This window comes from Cheilinus undulatus, linkage group 8, assembly GCF_018320785.1.
Source record: "Cheilinus undulatus linkage group 8, ASM1832078v1, whole genome shotgun sequence".
Classification (NCBI taxonomy): Eukaryota; Metazoa; Chordata; class Actinopteri; order Labriformes; family Labridae; genus Cheilinus; species Cheilinus undulatus.
In genome coordinates this window covers 41,607,709-41,630,444 of record NC_054872.1, presented here as the reverse complement: position 1 = coordinate 41,630,444, position 22,736 = coordinate 41,607,709, and the positions used below count along the sequence as shown (strand labels likewise).

The window sequence follows — 22,736 nt, the reverse complement described above, 5'->3', positions numbered from 1 at the left end:
TCATGGAGGAAGAAAGCAGGGACAGAGATACAGATGAGGATGATGGAGGAAGAAAACTGGGACAGAGAGCAAGATGAGGATAATTGTGGTAAAGAAAGCAGGGACAGAGATCAGGATGATGAAGTAGAAGACTGCAGGGACAGAGAGAAAATGGGAGTGATGGAGAGGAAAGCAGGGACAGAGAGCAAGGCTGAGCTATTTTCCTTAATTCTGGAAATCAATCAGTGAGTAAACAGTTCGAAAAGGAAGTGTTACTAGACAGCCAGTAAAGGTTTTCCATCTTGATTTTTTTATTAACAAACTTTCAAAATGTAATCATCATTTAGGCATCAAGAAAATACAATGAAGGGATTTCCATCTGCTATACCAAGATGGATGAACAGTGAGCTTCACAGAATTTATTTTTGAAGATTGAAAAAATGTGAATAAGTTTATTCATTTAAATAAATTAAAATGTTTAAAAACCAGTCATGACTCCAAACTTAAAAATGGAGAAACCCCAAACAGCAGCTTTGTGGGAAATGTGGGAATGATCAAGTTTGAAAATAACTGCTGTGACTGTGCAGTTTTTTTTTTCTCTCTCTCTCTCTTTTTTTTTTTTTTTTAGCAAATCTTCAGCCACATAAATAAGAATAAATAAAAAACATCCCAAACGACTCTTCTGATGAAAAAATGTTTTGGTCTGGGTCTGAAACATTAATTCATAAAATACATTCAGAATGTGAATAAAGGGACCACAAAACCCACAAGCAAAGTTCAGCTTTTGTTGATTTGACTGAATATTCAAAGCTCAAATACAAGCAAAATATGGTCAAATATATAGAAACAAATAAAACATTTACAAAAAAAGACTAGTCTTTGGAAAAAAAAAGATTCAGGGGTTCAGCAGAGACTGTGCTTGTTGAAGTAGTCTAAATCAGTAAGTGCCCAGTTTTATAGTCTGGTTTTTTAAATCACCAAACAGAGATTTTCATCTAGACTGCAGGGTTACTGGTGATCCCCTCCATCAGTTGTCTGTATTTCTTTGTAAGCACATTTCTAAATATTATGGCAATAAAATCAGATACATCAAGAAAGCCAACAGCCTAATGAGTTATTTCTGTAAGAAACTCCTTCGAAGATTAATACCTCGCACAGTTTTAAAATAAAACTTTCAAGTTACTTTTTAAAAAGGAAGAGAGAAAGAGACTTTGGTGTTACGCTCATGTCTTCATGTTAAACTGGAAGCTGAAACCAGCAGGCTGACTCTTCTAGAGCAGTGGTTCCCTACCTGGGGTCTGGGGAACTGCTGGCATCGGGCCAAAACCTCAAATCTCAAAAATCACCACTTTTCAGGGAATGGAAATAAAGCTCTCAGTTAATCTAACACTGAATGGTCTGAGTCAGCACCTTTTTACAACTTTAACTAATACTGGTTAAAACCCACAGAAATATAACCTTGTAAAGCAGATGGATGCGCCCGTTTCCTTGTTTGTGAATCCATTTTGCAAAGCTCCCGTCTGAACCGTTTGGGCCCGGTTAGAAAGTGACAGGACCAATCAGCAACGAGGGGCAGTGCTTTCAGACGCAGTGGAGTCATGACGAATGCAAGCAGCAAAAAGAGGCCGGTGCAATTATGGTGGAAGAGCTTAGCGTGGATGCTGCTAAAGCACCAGTTTTATCAGAACTTGACAACATTTCTTCATTAAAAGAAGAACAAAGAACAGCAGGGAGTTGTTTTCTTCTCAAAAAAGACAAAAAAAGGCAAAAGTCGTGTACTGAAATGTCTACAGTCGTCATAGTTCGCGTTATTCCTCGGTAGCTGCACACACACACCTCAGTCGCAGCTATGTCACGTGTTTTGTTGCTCTGATTGGCCCGTAAAGATGTGACAGACACAACGTTCATCCAAATCACACTCCGACTTTTTTTTTTTCAAAGCCTCTGCCCTTTCCAAAACACTTAGTATTGAAGGTTTTCCAGATGGATGTGTGAAACAAATCCAGTTGGTGTGTGAGGTTAACAGACATATGTAAAGGATGCATAATACTGGTTTATGTAAAAATAATTAAAATTATGAAAAATGGTGACATGAGGTTTTGGGCAGATGCCAGCAGTATGTTTTATTTTCAGAAATGATTAGAAATATAATTCATGATGGTGTATAAGAGTCAATTATAATTTTAAAAAATAAAGAGGATATGTTAATTTTTGAAAGATAAATCAAAATTTTGGTGGGAAAAAGAATAGAGGATTTTGAGATTATAAAGTCGTATATGTACAAGAAAACAAACTCATAATTGCAGAGTTTAAAAGTTTGGTAATTGATGAGAAGAGAAAAATAAAATTTCTTGGTTTAAAAAGTCTTAATTTTTGATATTAGGGACTCAAAAATTTCAAGATTTCAAAACGAACTATCAACAACAGTGTAAAGTCAAAATTTACAAGAAACCAAACTGAAAAAGGGGTTGAATTTTTGAGATTTCGACTTAATAATCTCAAAAATTCTGAGCTTTGGTTCACATTCATTTACGACTTTTAAAGTAGAAAATTGTTTTTTCTTTCTGTGCATAACAGAAAGGTTACACACAGTTAGGAGGACACCTCACTGTATCTTTCACTCTAACGTATCAAAAGATGAATGAATGCAGAATGTCTTTTATGTGCATCATTTTTTGGACAACTGCATCAATCTTGCCTCTGAAAATGCATTTTCATGCTTTTTATCCAGATTGTCATTGGTGTGCAAAGGCTTTTAGACTCTTACTCAAGTGATGAGGACTCAACTAAATTCATATCGGTGACTTAGACTTGAACGACCTAAAACTTGACGCTCAATTCAGACTCAGGTTTTTGTGACTTGACTCATTTTTCAAGCCTACAAAGATGGCGTCATAACAGAGGTTTGTGGTACATTCAGACATAAAGAAGTAAGAAGCAACTGAGGAAAAGAGCTTTTGCTGTGAGTCTGCCTTTCCTGAGTGTCACAGTAGACTAGGATTTATCAGACTATACCTTGTTCTCTGTCTTGCCACTTCTCTTCAAAGCCTTGACCCCTAAGGTAACAGAAGACATGGCAACACAGAGCTCCAGGAGTGAAATGACGATCAGCATGCCGTTGATGCTTTTAAAAAGCAGCTGTGTGGACAAAAAAGACAGGGATAACTTAAAAACACACATTTACACATCAAACTCTGCCCAGTTCTTTCATATGTGCTCTTCTTTTGTTGCACTTTTTATTTTGGACTGATATTATGGATAATCAGAGAACATTTATTAAGAAACTGGATCTTTCAATTGTTCTTCCCAGTGTTAATTTTGTGGACTAAAACTATGACTGAAACTATTCATCGACAGCATTTTTTTCCGTGACAAAAACTAGACTAACACTAACAAAAATAGATCCGTGATGACAAAAACTGACAAAAATTAAGTTTAGTTTTCATCAAGATGACTAAAACTAGACTAACCCAAATGTTTGTAATAGTTGGACTGGAAAAAAGTGATGGTGCATCCTTTATTATTATTACTGATGAGTTAAAGACCCTCGTAAGTGAAATCCAAAATTTATGTCTTAACACTAAGTATCATGACAGATTTGAGACAGAAAAACAGACTTTGTCTCTTCTCTGGCACAGAGTCAGGCCGCTGCACTCTGATCACAAGGTCAAGGGGCAGGATAATGGCGTTACTGCTTTCCTCCATTCTGATTGTAACATTTTTTTGAATTTGAGAGGACCCTTTTTCTCCTGTGTGGGCGTGGCTTCAGCTCGTTCAACAGACACGCCCACACCATGCTGGAGCATATTTTACTGCCTCATTTTTCATGATTCTCTAGCTTAATTTTATAAACTTGGAGATGTTTAATCAGACTAAAACTGAACTAGAGGTTCATTACAGTGACCTGTCATACCATAAACCTAAATACTGATCTATTTTCACTTTACAGGGTCTTTAATAGAGTGATAAGGTGTAAAACTTTCTAAAAGAATCAATAACTCATTAAAAAGAACATTTTGAAGAAGTAAATTTCACATCACAGACAGCCTTCATTTGTGAACATAGAGGTATTCACTCATCAGACTGTTTGACATTTTTCCTAAAGGCATTAAAAACTCACCAGAGTCAGTTCTCTGCCCTCCATGCACTTCTTCATCATCAGCTGATCCTCTGGAGACCGAGTCGAGGTTGGCCGTTCCCTATAGTTGTACCTGTAGTTGTCCCTGTAGTCATTTGGGTCACAACTTCCCCAATATAGCCACATGAGGAAGGTGTTCAGGATGTAGAGGACTACGCCTGTGATGGCAAACCCAACTCCTACTAGGTTCAGAAGCACATTGAGGACGACCTGAGAAAAACAGAAAAAGCTTTTAAGTTTCGCATTAACAAGTATAGAATTCTGAAACCACAAAGTAGAGGAAAGAGAGAAAGAAAGTGAGAGATAACAGCAGGATGACAGGCTGAGCTACTCACCATACAGGGACTGGGGCGTTTCTCTGACAGGATGCACATGCAACCGAAGAAAATGAACTAAAAAGAAAGGAGACATGGTACAGAATAAACTGGCCTTTCCATCAGCTTCAATGCAAAGATGATGTGCACTAGTACTCTGGAGTTAATGGAGGTGCAAAACAATAACAATTAATCAGCTTTTTTGTTGCTTGGAGTCTTTACGAAACTCTGTATGATTTTATTTTTATTTCATTTATTCAGTTTAAATTGTTTTTTTTTAGAGTATTTTCTTCTCAAAACCATTTGTTAAGCATATTTAGGATCTGGATCTTTATTTTGGTGGTTTTGAGGTGAAGCCACCTCATTTTACAGCACTCTCTGTGCCAGAATATAGGGTAGACATCAGCTTGATGTCTACGTGAGATCCCACAGAGCTCCAGAATCCTCTAGGTGGCATCCATCAGCAAGTCAAATGCCTTCCAAAAGTCAGAAGAGGGTTCAACCACAGGAGGGAGGTTTCACCACTTTGAGCCTGGATCCCAAATATACCAGGAGCTTTCCCTGCCTTCACCTTGTTTCCTGCCTGTCAAGTCTCCTCGAGCAGTTAGTGGAACGTAGCTTACAGGTGGGTCCACACACACTGCATCTGAGGCATCTGTTTGGAGCTCATGACTGAAAAGATCTGCCTGCTACAACTCCTTAAAGCAGTCGATTATCATTCCTTGATATCTGACTCCATCAGGATTGTGTCATGAGGCCCCTTTACTGCAGTGTTTGCATGGCCACTGTGATGTTCTGCTATATAAAGTTTAAAATCAGAACTCTTTTGTCCATAAAGCTGAACTAACCAGCTATCTAAAGGCTTCTGCTAATTGTTAAATGTTGCTGGGCCCTCAGTCTATACCGTCATGTAAGATAGAGGAATATTTCTACCTATTTTTAATGTAGTTTTTTCTGACAGTGGACTGTGGAGCCACTTCCCAGATATCTGTAGAGTCTACTGTGAAGCAAATAATTTTCTAAACTTTGATTTGTACCTTTATTCACAAAAAGAGCATAAATTGCATGATTAGCTTGCTTACCAGAGCACCTAACCAAAAGTGATACAAGGTATAGTCAAGAGACGACCAGGGGGTGATGCCACTCTCATAAAGGATCGTTCCAAGACCGAGGGTGAGCAGCCCAGCCATGATTTGTATAGCCTATAAAGAAGGAAACACAGAATGAACAACAGCATGATAAACAAATACCTGAACTGTGAAACTACAGTCACCAGGTAGCATAATAAAGCTAATACTTGGCCTTATGATGGATCCTTCACTCTCACAAAGTCTTGGTGTACTCACCCCCAGCACTGACTGAGAGGCTCCCTGGACCCTCTTCAGCCGCTCCGACACAGAGTAGCAAGCTGGGCTGCAACAGAGGCCTTTGAGGATCTGGCACAGTGGAGGACATGAGCTTTCAGGGTCGGCGGCTGAAGTGAGCATAGTGACCCCATCAGTTTTGGTCATGGTCACAGACATCCTGCTGATCCTGGAGCCTGAACAAGATCACAGAGGAAACTTAACATCACATAAGTTAGAGTGTAGCTGCTATTGTTCTGTAACTTTAAACTTAATATGTTTTTATTTGTTCTGTGAGTGAAAGTGGTAAGGTATACAGTATAGGTCAAAAGGGCTGAAGGCAGTCAAAGCTGATATACAGTACAAAAATGTCCCTGTGGGGAAAACATCACTCATCGTGTTGTCTTTAAATTCTTTATTTGTGACCAGCAGATGGACTCCGTATGTAAATTCACTGTCAGATAACTCTGGTACAATGCATCAAATAGCAACATTGTTGTTTAATATTGTTCAAGGTACCTTTACAAATTAATTTAAATGATATTAAAAGGTTGTAGTTCATGATTGATCATCAACTAAAACAGAGCAGCCTTAGGGTTTCTGCTAAACTAGGGCTGTATTAACCCTTTGTTGTGCCTTATGCGCTTTTTAGCCACTTCTTCATCCCACTTTTAACACATTTTTTACATGTTTGTCATTGTTAATCTCTTTTTGCACTTTTTTGCCAATTGTGGCCCATTTTTGCAGCTTCATTTTTGTCACTTTTCACCTACTTTTCTTGTTTTTTTTTCCCACCGTATTTTGGCGGCACACAATTTTGCTTTTTTATGCCCATTTTTTGCCACACTGTTGCCACAACCAATTTTTGCCCCTTTTTTGCTACTTTTAACCCATTTTTGCCACTTGCTTTTGCTACTCTCACCAGTTCTCTGTTGCCTTAGCCCTTGTTTTCCACTTTTTATCCATATTGACTGTTTTCAACCAGTTTTCCACTTCTTGTGTTCCTTTTTTGCCACATTTAACCAATTTCTGCTACTTTTTGCCACTTTTGTCACTTCTTTTGTTACTTGAACCCTTTGTTACAGTTTCAGAACTTTATTCTCCCACTTTTCCCTAATTTTTGCATCTTTTTGCCCTTTTATGCCATTATTTTTTGCCAATTATTTTTGGATTTTTCCCCCCTTTTCTTGTTTTGTTTTTTTTTTACCCTATTTTGCCATTTTAAACCAATTTTGCTACCTTATTTTGATTTCTCTACCTCTTTGTCAATTTTTGCCACTTTTACCCATATTTACCACTTAGACCACAGTTGTTGCTTCTTGCCTTTGTTTCCACTTTTTCCCACTTTTAACCCATTTTTTTTTTTTGCCTCTTCTTTTTCCTACCTAATCTATCCTTTTTTTGCGTTTTTCCAATTTTTGCCATTTGTTTTTTTTTTTACTTTTTTTACCCATTTTTGCCACTGTTTTAAAACTTCTATCTGACACATTTAAACCATTTTTTCATCTTTTTTCTGCCAACATTGGCATTTTTGCCACTTTTTTCACTTTTCACCTGTTTTTCTTGTTTACCATTTTGCTTTTTTCCACATTTTTTTGCCACTTTGTTGCTAATTGTGGCCCATTTTTGCCTCTCCACTTTTTTCCATCAATATTTTTATTAGACTTTTAGGCCATATTAAACAAGGCGATCTACAGCAAGCAGGCTGAGTGAGCCTCTGGTAGCATTTCCTCTGAAATAGTTAACCAATGAGTGGTACGTGAGAGAGAACACGCAGCAGGAGGAGATTTCTTCACAGGATTCACAGGATGAACGGACAAGACAAGATCAGCAAAGAGCACTGAACACTTTTACAGGATGCTAAGCTACTGTAAATGGCTGTAGAACCATGTACAATGATTGGCTTAAAATGATAAATACTCTTCTTTAAATGATTTCTATCATAAAAGGCAAAGCACATACCTGTTTGTGTCAACAGGAACAAAATCAAAACAGTTGCGCTATGCCTGAAAGAACCAGTCTGACAACATCTGTGAGACGGTGAAGAGGAAGTCCTTACATGTTCCCAGCAGTACCTCCCTCTTCCTGAGTACGGAGAATAATTTGACCCTGAACAGAAAGAAATCTGAGAACTTTCTGCTTTGATTTTGAAATAAAGGAAAGATAAATTAAGGGAATGACCTGAAGTTTAGCAGCTGCGGCAAACACTGCAAGCTATACCCGGCCATGAGCCTTTTACATCGCTGTGAAGGAATTTTGGCCCACTCTTCCTTGTAGAATTGTTTTAATCCAGCGGCATTGGAGGGTTTTAGAGCTTACTGGTGTTTTTGATCATTGTCCTGTTCAGTAACCCAGGTGTGCCCGAGCTTGAGGTCACAAACTGATGACGGGACATTCTCCTTCAGCATTCCCCGTTAGAGAGCAGAACTCATGGACCAAGTCATGGTCCTGATGCAGTAAGGCGACCCCTAACATCACCCTACCACCTCCATGATGCTCTTTTTATAACATGTTAGTATTAAAACGGCATGGGTGTGCTTGCATTTTTACCTTGGAGATGACACTGTGCCTGAATTGGCTGGAAATATCTTATTATACTGGATTAAATATCTGTATCAGCCTATACCCACTGTGATAATCTGCCTATACTGGCTGTAAATTTCAGTCTGCATCAGCTGTAAGTATCGGCTTCAACTATCAAACTACATTGGCTTGAATATCAGTTTGTAATGGCTGTAAATTTGGGCCAAAATAGCAGCAAATAATAGTCTGTATCAGTTGTAAAATACTGACCTATGTCAGCTGTAAATATCAGCCTGTATCATCTTTAAATATTGGCCTATATTGGCAGTAACCATCAAACTTTATTGGCTTAAATATCAGTCTGTATCACCAGTGAAAATACACCTATAGTCACTGTAAATATCTACTTATATTGGCTGTAAATTTGGGCCTAAAAAAGCTGTAAATATCTCCCAAAACTGGCTGAAAATATCCGCCTGTTTCAGCTGTAAAATTTGCCCTATATCAGCTGAGAATATCTGCCTATATTGGCTTCAAATATCCTTCTTCATGAGCTGTAAATAGTGTAATTGGCTTCAAACGTTAGTCTAAATCCACAGTAAATATCTGTCTAATATCTGTCAGCATCATGAAGTGCTTTAATGCGAACTCTTTCATTTTCAGTGAGCTCTCCACGTTTTACCATTTTGAACAGGAATGAGGGATTTCAAACTGAATTCAATCAAATTTGAGCCGGCTCACTGGGCTTCTCTGAGAAGTCAGAAATGAATCAAGTATAATTTAACCTCTAAAACTCATTTTTCTGTTCAGGAATGTACGCAAATAACTACAATTTGTCATCAAGAAATATTAATGTGCTTTACTATTTTTTCAGTTTTTTAGTAAATCAGTAAAACAATACTAATTATATATAATTCTATTTTAGCATTAAAAATATCATTTGTGTTAAAGAGCTTCTACATAATGTTGTATTAACCATTGCAGAAACATAAAAAATGATTTTGGTAATTACCAATGCAGTTAATTTAGGGCAGCTATGGCATAAACCTCACTTTGGTTAGGGTTAGGGTGGTCTAATAAATTCGTTAAGCACTGTAAATACTTAAAGTTGATTCTTTTTTTGATTTTGTGGCTAATATGTTACTATGATAAACTAATCAGAGAGATTTTAGGGGGCATAGCTCTTAGGGGTCTATGATCACGCCGGCATGATATCATCATGCGCTACTTTTGTCACATGACAGCATTAAAAAAAAAACACATTTTGCAATCACTTTGTGTGGAAAGCATGATCTTTAAGCTTTTTTCAGTTTTTGTTTGATGTCAATAGACCAAATAAAACAGGAAATATGATCATTTTAATTCTATATAAAAAGTAATGTCACACACAGGGGACAGTGGACCATGCTGTACAGGACTGGCACTGGTATTTTTTCAAAATTTCAGCATTTTGTAATTCCTTTTTAAAAATGACAATATATTGTTTAAAAAAAATTAATTTAAAAATCATGTTTGTGGGATGATTTGTTTTTGGAGGCCCTATATCTAATACAGTAAATTAAACTTAAAAAGGTAAAATAGTTTTGATTTTATAAAGTTGAGGTAGTGCCGAAAAAGATTACATCAACCATGAGCATAGTAAACATATTCTGAATGATTTATTTAGTCAGAAGAAAATTTTTAAAAATGGCAAAATAGCCAGTGGACCTCTAAGAGTTAACTTAGAAACTTTTTTGTGAAATATCACACCAGTTTGTTCATCATCATAAATGCAGAAATTGAGAAAAACAGAGGAGTTAACATAAGTCTGAAGCTGGACACTACATTGTTGTTTTAATCAGTAATGTTACATTGACGTCAGTATTCCCATCTGTTGTGACTTGCTGGGCTTCAGTTTACCATGTTCTGCTCTCAGCATATTTCTTCATACCCTGTCCACTTGTGTAAAACCTGTTTTTTGTAATCTCTGTGTTTCATTTAGCCACTCCTTGTCTCTACGTAGACCAGCATGTCCATAATCTGGTCCGTTCTTGCTTTTTCCAACTCAAAATATCGCTCAACTAAGACATGTTGTTTCTACAGCTCAGATGGAGATGGTTATTCATACATTTATTTCCTCCTGTTTAGACTACTGTTACTCACATTTCAACAGTCTCAGTAAAACGTCTATAAATCATCTACAATTAGTTCAAAACGCTGCAGCCAGACTACTTACCAAGTTTTCAAAAAGGTCACACATCACACCAATTCTGTGTTCTCTCCACTGGCTTCCCATACATTTCAGAATACGTTTGAAGATTCTTATGTTTACTTTTAAAGCCCTGCATGGTCAGGCACCAGCCTACCTTTCAGAACTCTTAAAACCTTACAATCCCAGCAGGACTCTTCAGTCCTCCGATCAGGGTCCGTTGGTTGTTCCACACTCCAGCCTTACCAAAGGAGACTGTGCTTTCAGGGTCATTGCTGCACCTCTTTGGAGCTCTCTTCCATTGGGTTTAAGATCAGTAGACACTGTTATAGATCTTGAAATCAAAGGTGAGGTTGAGAAGGAGAGGTAGAGACTTGTAACTTGCTTAAGTGTGGAGAAAAAATTGCTATCAGAAAAATCTAAGGCCTATGTTTTGCAAAAATTAAAAAGCCTTTGATTTATTGGCTAAAGCACCTTTATGTTTCAACTTTTTAAGTCTTCATGTTCTTTGACATTATTTATTTATTTATTTATTTTTTGTCCTTTTCTTTATGATGATGGTTTTAGTTTGTTACTGCTGATTGTGTTATATTTGTATTTTGCTCTGAGCATGTCTTGATGGAGTGTAAAAAATGTGAAAACATGCCAGTTATGCCAGTTACAAGTCTGACCTCTCCTTGTTTGGTTTCATGGTTTTATTCTTGGGACCTGAGAGCACCTCTTTCCTTTGTTCAAATCTTCTTCCACTAAAGTCAGACAATAAATGTATGAAGTGTTTGAATGGGATTAGCTAACACTGGTGGCTGATTCTCCATAGCAACCTCTGCCATCAGTGAATAAATGTGGTGTAAAAACACTTTGAGTTATCAGACAACTAGAAAAGTGCTGTACAAGCTTAAGTCCTTTTACCATTCATCATAAAAGTCACAGTTAATACCATAGTAGGCTAATTCCCAAATCAATCGGTGAGTAAACAGTCATTGAAAGAAAAGTGTTAAGAGAGAGTCAGTACAGGTTTTCCATCTTGAATGTAGTTTTTTAATTAACAAGCTTTCAAAATGTAATCATCATTCAGCTATAAAAAATACAATGACAGGAATTCCATCTGCTATACCAAGATGTATGAAAATAAAGAGCTTCACTGGTTTTATTTCTCAAGATTGAAAATAAGTGAATGAATTTCTTCATTTTAATAACTTAAAATACATAAAAACCAATCATGACTCCAAACTTAAAGTGTAAGTGAAGCCCCAGCTCAAAGATAACTCCGCCCACTTGAGGATTTTTAAAATGCACAGAAAGTGAGCAGTTTGGTGCTGAGAGGAGGGAGGGGAAAAGGACGGAGCTTTCCAGATGAGGCGGGAGTGACAGTGACTCCCCTTGCCAGAAAGTGGCACAGCGTCCCGCAGCACTGCTGCCTCAGAGCGACCTTTAGAGGTGGAGGATTTTCCCCCTCCCGAGTCCCCTGAAGCAGGCTGTGGAGTGGTGGAGGACTGTGGTGGTCTTGAGCACTACCTGTTTAGGCGGATGGCTCTATTACTTACTAAAGCCAGAGCTCTCGGAGCTGAAACTTAAAAATGGAGCTTTTTAGGAAATGTGGGAATGACCGAGTTTGAACAAACCTGCTGTGGCTGTTCACTTTTTAAGGAAATTTTCAGCCACAAAAATTAAGTGCATTTTAAAAAACATCACACTAAATACAAAAGACCCCCCTGATGAAAAAATGTTTTGGTCTGGGTCTGAAGCATTAATTCACAGAATACATTCAGAATGTCAATAAAGGTAATATAAAACCTACAACCAAAGTTCAGCTTTTGTTGATTTGATTGAATATTCAAAGCTCAGATATAAGCAAAATAATCAAATATACACAAACAAAAATTTTGAAGTCCTTAAAAAAAGATTTGGAAGTTCATCAGAGACTTTGCTTGTTAAATGAGTCTGATTCATATCTGCATTAAACAATACGAAGCACCCAGTGTTATAGTCTGGGTTTTTAAAATCACCAAACAGAGATTTTTATTTAGACTGCAGGGTTACTGGTGATCTCCTCCATCAGTTGTTTGTATTCTGGATCATCAGGACTCTAGAGGACAAAAATGATATCAGCAGGGTGAAAAAAGAATAGCAGGTATCACTTTTCTATCTGAACTAAAAGCACCATTTCTAAATATTAAGGCAATAAAATCAGATACAACAAGGAAGCCAACAGCCTAATGAATTATTTCTGTGAGAAACTCCTTAGAAGATTAATACCTCGTGCAGTTTTAAAATAAAAGTTTAAAGTTACTTTTTAAAAAAAGAAAGAGAGAGAGAGACTTTCGTGTTACGCTCATGTCTTCTCATTAACCTGGAAGCTGCGGCCAGCGGGCAGCAGGCTGACTCCTCTAGAGCAGTGGTTCCCAAACTGGGGTCTGTGGACCCCCAGGGAGAGTGCCGTAGATCTTAGGGGGTGCTCGGGACACTGTCTAGTCTGAAGTGGTCAAACTTAGATGTGCATGTTGCTGGTGTTGGCCCAAAACCTCATATCTCCAAAATCACCACTTTTCAGGGAATGGAAATAAAGCTCTCAGTTGATCTAACACTGAATGGTCTGAGTCAGCACCTTTTTACAACTTTTATTTCACTAATATTGGTTAAAAACCACAGACATATGTAGAGGATGCATAATAGCACTGGTTTATCTAACAATAATTAAAATTGTAAAAAAAAAAAAAAAAAAAAAAAAAAAAAAGGTGATACAAGATTTTGGGCAGATGCCTGCAATATGTTTTTTTTTTTTTAAACCATTATTAGAAATATAATGTATGATGGCTTATAGGAGTCATTTAAAAAATAAATAAATAAAGAGGATATGTTCATTTAAAAAAAAAATAAAGCAACATTTTGGTGGGAAAAATAATAGAGGATTTTGAGATTATAAAGTCATATATGTACAAGAAAACAAACTCATAATTTCAGAGTTTAAAAGTTTGGTAATTTATGGGAAAAAAAATTAGTTTACAAAGTCTTGATTTTTGATATTAGAGACTCAAAAATTTCAAGATTTCAAAATGATAAATCAACACCAGTGTAAAGTCAAAATTTATAAGAAACTAAACTGAAAAAAAGTGGTTGGATTTTTTTAGTTTTTGACTTAATAATCTCAAAAATTCTGAGCTTTGGTTTACATTGATTAATGACTTTCAAAGCAGAAATTCGTTATTTTTTTTTTGTACATGAATAACTTTTTAAACTTCAGAATGTCAAGTTTTTATCTGAATAAAAACAAAATCCTTTTTTTTTTTCTAGAGTGGCCCTCATACGCTGTCGTCCACTTGTCAAGAACAAGTGTATGTAGGCCCATTATTTTGTTTTGTCAATGAAAACCGTGAAAATTGATCTGCTATTTTTCCAAGTGGGTCTCAGGGTGGCTTAGGGTTTTCTAAATACAAGAAAAGGAAAAATGCTGGGAACCACTGCTTTAGAGGGGAAAAGGTGAGAGCATCCAGTCGCAGACCTCTGCAGTGGGGTGTTTTGGGCTCATCTACTGCAAACCTCTAGAATGGGGCAAGCTTGTACGTGGGGCAGGAAGTGATGTACTAGTCCTTATTGGGGTTTTCCTTTATCGTGTGTTATTTTCAATTTTATCCCCCTTTCCCTAACCCTAATCTTTTTGGTTGGGATGCCGAACCTTAAACCTCTTTGGGTTTTCATTAGTTTGTGGTGTGTTACATTTAAATGCATCCCCCTCTGTAAATTTTGATTTTTAGCCATAAAAAAACAAAAACTTGTTGTAACCACTGAAATGTAGAGGTCTACATCCAGACACCCACCATAGAAGCCTGTAGCCAGATCCTCTTGGAAGAGGTTGAAAACTTAATGGGTATCAAAATGCACCAACTAACACTTTTTGTCACAGTATCTGTCTGTTGATCAAATTAATGAGCAGTGGTGTGACACTTTGGACAAGGAATTAAACTTGTGGAGTCTGAAGAGTCCTGGTGATTTGACTTTTACACGAGCACCGAGGACTCAAGTGTTGACTGCATTTGGACTACAGTGAAAGAAGAGGGTTTTAGGCTTATTTAAAGAAAATAACTTATTTTAATTACAGTTTATATTAACTACACACTTTTATTGATAATGAGGCATTAGGAGGATTAAGGCAAGCTTTCAAAACAACAATGTAATTTTGCCTTACAAAATTGCAGCTTGTTATTTTTCAAATCATGGTGGATTTTTTGATCAACTGCATCAATCTTGCCTCTGGAAATGCATTTTCATGCTTTTTATCCAGATTGTCATTGGTGTGCAAAGGCTTTTAGACTCTTACTCAAGGGATGAGGACTCAACTAAATTCATATCGGTGACTTAGACTTGAACAACCTAAAACTTGACGCTCAATTCAGACTCAAGTTTTCATGACTTGACTCATTTTTCAAGTCTTCAAAGATGGCGTCATAACAGAGGTTTGTGGTACATTCAGACACAAAGAAGTAAGAAGCAACTGAGGAAAAGAGCTTTTGCTGTGAGTCTGCCTTTCCTGAGTGTCACAGTAGACTAGGATTTATCAGAGTCTACCTTGTTCTCTGTCTTGCCACTTCTCTTCAAAGCCTTGACCCCTAAGGTAACAGAAGATACGACAACACAGAGCTCCAGGAGTGAAATGACGATCAGCATGCCGTTGATGCTTCTCAAAAGCAGCTGTGTGGACAAAAAAGACAGGGATAACTTAAAAACACACATTTACACATCAAACTCTGCCCAGTTCTTTCAAATGTGCTCTTCTTTTTTTGCACTTCTTTTATTTTGGACTGATGTTAAGGATTGTCAGAGTTTAAGAAACTGGATCTTTCCCTCTCTTATAAAAATCTATGCATGATTATGCCCATTGATCTCATTAGGTGAGAGGACTATGGAAACACAAAGACGTCTTTATTGACTATAAAAAAGCAAAACAGAAATAAAGAAGGCCACCGTGGTGTCTGTCATAGGGTTGTAGACATCACTTTGAAGGCTTTAGTTTTAAAATGACTATGAATGGACAAGAAACTACAGCTTTAAAGAAGTAAAAATTTAAATATCAAAAGAATAGGAGGCCAGTGTTTTATTTTGCTGTAAATTCAACCTCCATGATGTCACTTTGGTAGCTCTGGATGTGACATTTTGGCAAACTAAATGTTATGCTTACAGTATTTTCACTCTCAAGTTATTTCCTTATCAGGGAGAAATCTTGATGAGCTAACTTTGTTCAAAACATAGAAAACATAATTGTTGTTACAAACATACAGACATGTTGTTACATAATGCATCGTTGCTACATCGTGTGATGTAGTAAAATTATGTCATTATTACATTATCAGCTCTACCAAGCATTTTCCCCAAAACGCATTAAGACTGCACTGACCTGTCCACCGTTACATCCTTGATTAAGATTTAAGAACAAGTTTTTAATTTGTGATTTTATGTTGTGTTATTGTTTATTAAAGACTAATATTTGTACTCTTTGTCAGTGAGAACCCAAATGTTAGTGGAGTTTGTACTGGAAAAAAGTGATGGTGCATCCTTTATTATTATTACTGATGAGTTAAAGACCCTCTTAAGTGAAATCCAAAATGTATGTCTTAACACTCTAGATATGTTGGAAAGTGTTTGCTGTAAACATGTGAAAACACTGAGATCTTCATTGGAGTGAATTCTGGCTGGTGATGTCACGAGCCCACAGTGGGGAATGACCCCGCCCCTCTCACACTATGATATAAAATCACAGAGCAGTTCATCTCAGTACAGTCTGTTGTTAGCTGATGTCACTGCCTTTATTGAAAGTTAACAGTCTGTTCAGTGCTGTTTATTAGTCTTAGTATTAGTGTTTATTTATTCACTGTGAGCTAAATTTGCCAAATCTATCCGCCACAGTGGTCTATGGATCATTTAAAGTATCATGACAGAGATTTGAGCCAGAAAACGGACTCTAGATGATGGCATGACTGCTTTCCTCCATTCAGATTGTTACATTTTTTGAATTTGAGAGGATCCTATAGAGTGTTGCAGGAATGAGTCCTAACACGCGGAAGTGAGTTAGCATTTTAGCACTTCTGGTTCCCTCGTCTGAAAGTCTATGGGATTTTTGAATAAGTTTTTGGTTAAATGCCTGAAATAAGGTCTGTGGTGAACACAAGCTCAAGAGAGTTTAACGTTTTATCCTACAACATAAAATACATCTGAAACGTGCCCCACCTTTGAATTGTGTATCTTTTCACGTCTTAATAAAGGCGGTTGCTAAAAGATAGCTAACAAGGACTGCAGCGTTTGTCAGGAAGATTACACGTCATCGTCAGAAGCAAGGAAACTGAGCCTGTCATTCACATGTATCCGCGGGTGATGACGTTAAACTCAGTTGACTGTGTTGTAGTTCAGTATAGGACATTAGCTTTTTACTTTCGTCAGTGAGATTAACGAACCAGATATGATGCTTATATTATCAATTTGTGAAGATTATCTTTATGAACAAAACATGTAAGTTTCAAAAACTTTTACTGGACAAAGAGCTTATTTTCACCAACAATCCAAAAACCCAGTGAAAAATCCCACAGGTTCGAGGAAACCCATGCTATGTGAACTTCTGGGTTTGCCTACAAAATTACGTCACGACTGTACCACTCTATTTCTTCTGAGTGGGCGTGGCTTCAGCTCATTCAACAGACACGCCCACGCCATCCTGGAGCCCATTTTTCATGATTTTCTAGCTTAATTCTATAAACTTGGAGATGTTTTATCAGACTAAAATTGAACTAGAGGTTCATAACACAGTGACCTGCCATACAACAAACCTAAATACAGATCTATTTTCACTTTACAGGGTCTTTAATAGAGTGATAAGGTGTAAAACTTTCTAAAAGAATCAACAGCTCATGAAAAAGAACATTTTGAAGAAGTAAATTTCACATCACAGACAGCCTTCATTTGTGAACATAGAGGTATTCACTCATCAGACTGTTTGATTTTTTTCCTAAAGGCATTAAAAACTCACCAGAGTCAGTTCTCTGCTCTCGATGCACTTCTTCATCATTAGCTGTTCCTCTGGAGACGAAGTCGAGGTTGGCCGTTCCCCATAGTTGTACCTGTAGTTGTTCCAGTAGTCATCTGGGTCACAATTTCCCCACCACAGCCTGATGAGGAAGATGTTGATGGTGTAGAGGACGACGCCTGTGATGGCAAACGCAACTCCTACTAGGTTCAGAATCACATTGAGGATGACCTGAAAAAAAGGAAAACCTTCTGTACTTTGCACAAGTATAGAATTCTAAAACCATAGAGTAAAGGAAAAAGAGAAGGAAAGTGAGAGATAACAGCAGGATGACAGGCTGAGCTACTCACCATACAGGGACTGGGGCGTTTCTCTGACAGGATGCACATGCAACCGAAGAAAATGAACTAAAAAGAAAGGAGACATGGTACAGAATAAACTGGCCTTTCCATCAGCTTCAATGCAAAGATGATGTACAGTAGTACTCTGGAGTTAATGGAGATGTAAAGCAATATCTTTTTTGTTGCATGGAGTCTGTATGAAAATCTGTTTTTTATTCTATTTATTATTCAGATTTTATTTTTTATAGCATTTTCTTCTCAAAACCATTTGTTAAGCATATTCGGTTGTGCATTTTTATAACTCAGTGAATGTTTGTCCATAGAAGCCCAGCTGCTGCTCCTGTGTCCAGCAACTCACCCCTCCCATCTTTGCTCCGAGCGTGTCGGCATTAGACACACAGCACCCAGAGATGCACTGAAGAGATGTCATCACAAAGGGCCACCAGGCCTCACAAGAGTATAGTAAGACCAGAAGGACCGAAAGAGTCTGATTTTTGTCGACATGCTCAGATACCAGGAGCGCCACACCACCTTGCTTCATGTATCCATCGCCCTGTGTGTGAGTCTGTGGTTGATCTCAGCCATGCCGTCAGCGTCCTTGGTGTCCCTGAATGGCTGGATATTTATTTTGGCCCAAGAGACACACAGTCCCAACATTTCAGCCTCCTCACTCAGCCAGAAAAGAGTCCCCACAAGGACACCTACAGTCTCTGCAAGGCTCTCAGCATCATCAGCAAAGTCCTGACCAGTGATCTGGGCATCATCATATGACACATCACAGTTCTCTTATCCCTGTTACCCACCCCATTGTCTAGTCCACACAGGTACTAAAGAGCACAGGGGCTAAGACGCACTCCTACCCCACCCAAGAATCAACTGGGAAGAAGACAGAAGTTGAGCCACCACACTTTATGACCCTCTCTGTACCAGAATACAGGGTAGACATCATCTTTGTGAGTGAACGTGAGATCCCACACGGCTCCAGAATCCCCCAGAGGGCAACCCTGCTCACCAAGTCAAACACCTTCCAAAAGTCATAAGAGGGTTGCTGCAAGAATTCAACCACAGGAGGGAGGTTTCACCACGCTGAGCATCTCAGCCTGGATCCCAAATATGCCCAGCGCTTCCCATGCCTTCTCCTGGTTTACCGCCTGTTAAGTCTCCTCGAACAGTTAGTGGATCGTAGCTTACAGGTGGGTCTGCACACACTGCATCTGTTTGGAGCTCATGACTGAAAAGATCTGCCTGCTGCAACTCCGTAAAGCAGTCGATTATCGTTCCTTGATATCTGACTCCATCAGGAATGTGCCATGAGGCCCCTTTACTGCAGTGTTTGCATGGCCACTGTGAAGTTCTGCCATATAAAGTTTAAAATCAGAACTCTTTTGTCCATACAGCTGAACCAACCAGCTATCTAAAGGCTTCTGCTAATCGTTAAATGTTGCTGGGCCCTCAGTCTATATCATCATGTAAGATAGAGGAATATTTCTACCTATTTTTAATGTAGTTTTTTTTCTGACAGTGGACTGTGGAGCCACTTCCCAGATATCTGTAGAGTCTACTGTGAAGCAAATAATTTTCTAAACTTTGATCTGTACCTTTATTCACAAAAAGAGCATAAATTATATGATTAGATTGCTTACCAGAGCACCTAACCAAAAGTGATGCATGGTGTATTCAATTTCCCACCAAGGAGTGGTGTAACTCGCATGAAGGATCACTCCAAAACCGAGGGTGAGCAGCCCAGCCATGATTTGTATAGCCTATAAAGAAGGAAACACAGAATGAATAGCAGCATGAAAAGCAAATACCTGAACTGTGAAACTACAGTAACCAGGTGGCATAATGAAGCTAATACCCAACCTTATAATAGATCCTTGACTCTCACAAAATCTTGGTGTACTTCTATATAAATATCCTCTACATGCACGGAGCGTTACTCACAGGCTGTCTCAGAGCTATGACAGTGGACCAGAGAAGCTTTAAGCATTTGATAACAAACATGAACAATGTATATGAGGTTTTAACTCACCCCCAGCACTGACTGAGAAGCTCCCTGGACCCTCTTCAGCCGCTGCGACACAGAGCAGCAAGTTGGGCTGTAACAGAGGCCTCCAAGGATCTGGCACAGTGGAGGACATGAGCTTTCAGGGTCGGTGGTCAGAGTGAGGAAGGTGACCCCGTCAGTTTTGGTCATGGTCACAGACATCCTGCTGATCCTGGAGCCTGAATGAGATCACAGAGGAAACTTAACATCACATAAGTTAGAGTGTAGCTGCTATTGTTCTGTAACTTTAAACTTAACATGTTTTTTATCTGTAAGTGAAATAAATACTTTTACAGCATGGGTAAAAAGGGGATCAACCTTACTACTTGATGCTTTGCCTTTTCTTTTTCCAACTTGAACCATTTTTTTCCATTTTGCCCATTTTTGCCACTTCTCTTTGTTACTTTTTTTACCCATTTCTGTCACTTTTTTGGAACTTTTTTACACCACATCAAACCCATTTTTGCACCTTTTTTTGCCAATATTGCTATCTTTGCCCCTTCATTTTTGTCACTTTTCACCCACATTTTTCTTGTTCCTTAACGTTCTGCCATTTTTTTTACCCATTTTTTGCCAAGCTGTTGCCCATCAAAAGGAACCCTGCATGATCAGACAAGTTCCCCTTGTTGGATAGATATTTGTATCTGTCATATGTATTGATAATATTACCAATAAAAAGGTAATTCTGTGTGAAAAGGCAGCTTACATTTTTAAGAAGGCTGTATTGTAACAAAACATAAATAGATACAACTATTTTACTTTGATAAGAATGAAAATTATTCAGGTGAAAAATAAAGTATAGTTATCACAGCTTAATTTAAAACAGTGGGCCATTATTTGCTGACTCCCATGGGCCCCCAGTCTGGCTGGGCCTCAGAAAGCTCTACCCTTTATCGCCCTCTTGTGGACAGCCTTGAATGAAGCAGCCTTCATTTAACACTACTTCCTCCTTATGACTGACAAAAGCGAACCTTTTAGTTTTTATAACCTCCGTCTGCTACCAAAAGGTGGGATTAAACAAGGCGATCTACAGCAAGCAGGCTGATAGAGCCTCTGGTAGCATCTCCTCAGAAAAAGGTTTCCAACTGAGTGGAACATGAGAGAGTTAACACAGCAGGAAGTGATTTCTTCTACTAAAGGATTCACAGGAAGCACAGACAAGACAAGATCAGCAAAAAGCACTGAACACTTTTACAGGATGCTAAGCTACTGTAAATAGCTGTAGAACCATGTACAATGATTGGCTCAAAATAATAGTCTTCTTTAAATGATTTCTATTATAAAAGGCAAAGCACATACCTGTTTGTGTCAACAGGAACAAAATCAAAACAGTTGCGCTATGCCTGAAAGTACCAGTCTGATGACGTTTGTGAGGGGGCGAAGAGGAGGTCCCATCATGTTCCTAGCAGTACCTCCCTCTTCCTGAGAACTGGAGAGAAATTTGACCCCGAACAGAAAGAAATCTGAGAATTTTCCGCTTTGATTTTAATATTAAAAAAAAGGAAAGAGAAATTAAGGGAACGACCTGAAGTTTAGTAGTTGTTACCCTTGGTTGCAACAACTACAAGTGTTTGCGATACCTGGCCATGAGCCTTTTACATCGCTGTGAAGGAATTTTGGCCCACTCTTCCTTGTAGAATTGTTTTAATCCAGTCACATTGGAGGGTTTTGGAGTTTACTGGTGTTTTTGATCATTGTCCTGTTCCATAACCCAGGTGTGCTTGAGCTTGAGGTCACAAACTGATGACCGGACATTCTCCTTCAGGATTCTCTTCTAGAGTGCAGAACTCATGGACCAAGTCATGGTCCTGATGCAGCAAGACGACCCCTAACATCACCCTACCACCTCCATGTTTGACTGTTAGTATGATGTTCTTTTCATGACATGTTGTCTCAGGTCATCAAAGTTCTGAACAGCAAAGCATTTAACAAAGAGTACAGACTAGACCTACCCTTCTTTATGAAATGCTGTGTTAATTTTATGCCAGTTGTAACGGGCCACACACCTTACAAAAAGTTCAACTTTTGTCTTGTCAGTCCATAGAATATTTTCCCAGAGTCTTGGGGATTATCAAGATGTTTATCAGCAAATGTGAGGTATGCCTATGTGTCCTTTTTGGTCAGCAGTAGCTTTGGCCTTGGAACTCTCCCATGGATGCCGTTTTTGACCAGTCTCTTTGTCATCATTGAATCATGAACTCTGAACTTAACTGAGTCAAATGAGGCCTGCAGGTCTTAAGATGCTCTTCTGGGTTCTTTTGTGACCTCCCGGATGAGTCGTTGAAGCGCTCTTGAAGTCATTTTGGTTGGCTGGCAACTCCTAGGAGGGTTCACCATTGTTCCAACTTTTCTCCATTTGTGGATAATGGCTCTCACTGTGGTTTACTGAGGTCCCAACGCCTTAGAAATAGCCTTTTAACACTTTACAGACAGATAGATGTCAGTGACTTTGTTTCTCATCTTTTCTTGAATTTCTTTGGATAACGGAGAACTGTTTCATATTCCTCTGTGGTGTTAGGGTAATTTGTTAAAAAAGCAGTCCATTGGTGTATGCAGATTACTTTTTTGATGCTTTTTTTTTCAAATCTTAGGAGATGATATTTAGAAATGGGTATATGGAGTCTAAAAAGTAAATGAGTATGCTCTGTAAATCTTTGGATACTCTGAACCAAGGCCGCTCATAAGGGAGGACAGTGGGAAGAGCCAAATGGAGGGCCCATGCAGGTCAGTTAAATCATGGTCCATTGTTTAGTTAATCGGTGATGACCAAACTTTATTTTTAACCTGAATAATAACCACTTTTATCAAAGAAACAACTTTTTATTTATGCTGTGGTACAATATAGTCTTTTTAA

The 22,736-nt window shown here is 38.2% G+C and overlaps 2 protein-coding genes across 2 annotated transcripts; both read right to left on the bottom strand.

The window, feature by feature from the left end:
- Positions 1 to 60: 60 nt before the first annotated feature.
- LOC121514290 (transmembrane protein 176B-like) lies at positions 61 to 7,814 on the bottom strand. Its single transcript, XM_041794432.1, has 7 exons — positions 7,737 to 7,814; positions 5,778 to 5,971; positions 5,514 to 5,633; positions 4,453 to 4,509; positions 4,100 to 4,327; positions 2,995 to 3,117; positions 61 to 131 (listed from the first exon to the last, which is right to left on the bottom strand). Exons 2-7 carry the CDS (start codon positions 5,952 to 5,954, stop codon positions 111 to 113), a joined length of 726 nt encoding a protein of 241 aa, XP_041650366.1. The 5' UTR covers positions 5,955 to 5,971; positions 7,737 to 7,814; the 3' UTR covers positions 61 to 110.
- A 4,067-nt stretch (positions 7,815 to 11,881) lies between these two features.
- On the bottom strand, positions 11,882 to 21,256 carry LOC121514099. The gene is made up of 7 exons (XM_041794186.1): positions 21,182 to 21,256; positions 19,868 to 20,061; positions 19,479 to 19,598; positions 17,845 to 17,901; positions 17,498 to 17,725; positions 15,049 to 15,171; positions 11,882 to 12,571 (listed from the first exon to the last, which is right to left on the bottom strand). The coding sequence occupies exons 2-7, from the start codon at positions 20,042 to 20,044 to the stop codon at positions 12,509 to 12,511; spliced, it is 768 nt and encodes a 255-aa protein (XP_041650120.1). The 5' UTR covers positions 20,045 to 20,061; positions 21,182 to 21,256; the 3' UTR covers positions 11,882 to 12,508.
- Positions 21,257 to 22,736: the final 1,480 nt, after the last annotated feature.

What these genes read in the sequence shown, in the direction of transcription:
- LOC121514099 (XM_041794186.1), bottom strand. Translation starts at nt 20,044, where the DNA reads ATGTCTGTGACCATGACCAAAACTGACGGGGTCACCTTCCTCACTCTG. An exon ending in CTTCTCAGTCAGTGCTGGGG is followed by an intron (nt 19,599 to 19,867) that starts GTGAGTTAAAAC and finishes CCTTCTTTATAG; the next exon opens with GCTATACAAATCATGGCTGG. An exon ending in AACGCCCCAGTCCCTGTATG is followed by an intron (nt 17,726 to 17,844) that starts GTGAGTAGCTCA and finishes CCTTTTTTTCAG; the next exon opens with GTCATCCTCAATGTGATTCT.
- LOC121514290 (XM_041794432.1), bottom strand. Translation starts at nt 5,954, where the DNA reads ATGTCTGTGACCATGACCAAAACTGATGGGGTCACTATGCTCACTTCA. An exon ending in ACTTTTGGTTAGGTGCTCTG is followed by an intron (nt 4,510 to 5,513) that starts GTAAGCAAGCTA and finishes CTTTCTTTTTAG; the next exon opens with TTCATTTTCTTCGGTTGCAT. An exon ending in AGGGCAGAGAACTGACTCTG is followed by an intron (nt 3,118 to 4,099) that starts GTGAGTTTTTAA and finishes TTGTCCACACAG; the next exon opens with CTGCTTTTTAAAAGCATCAA.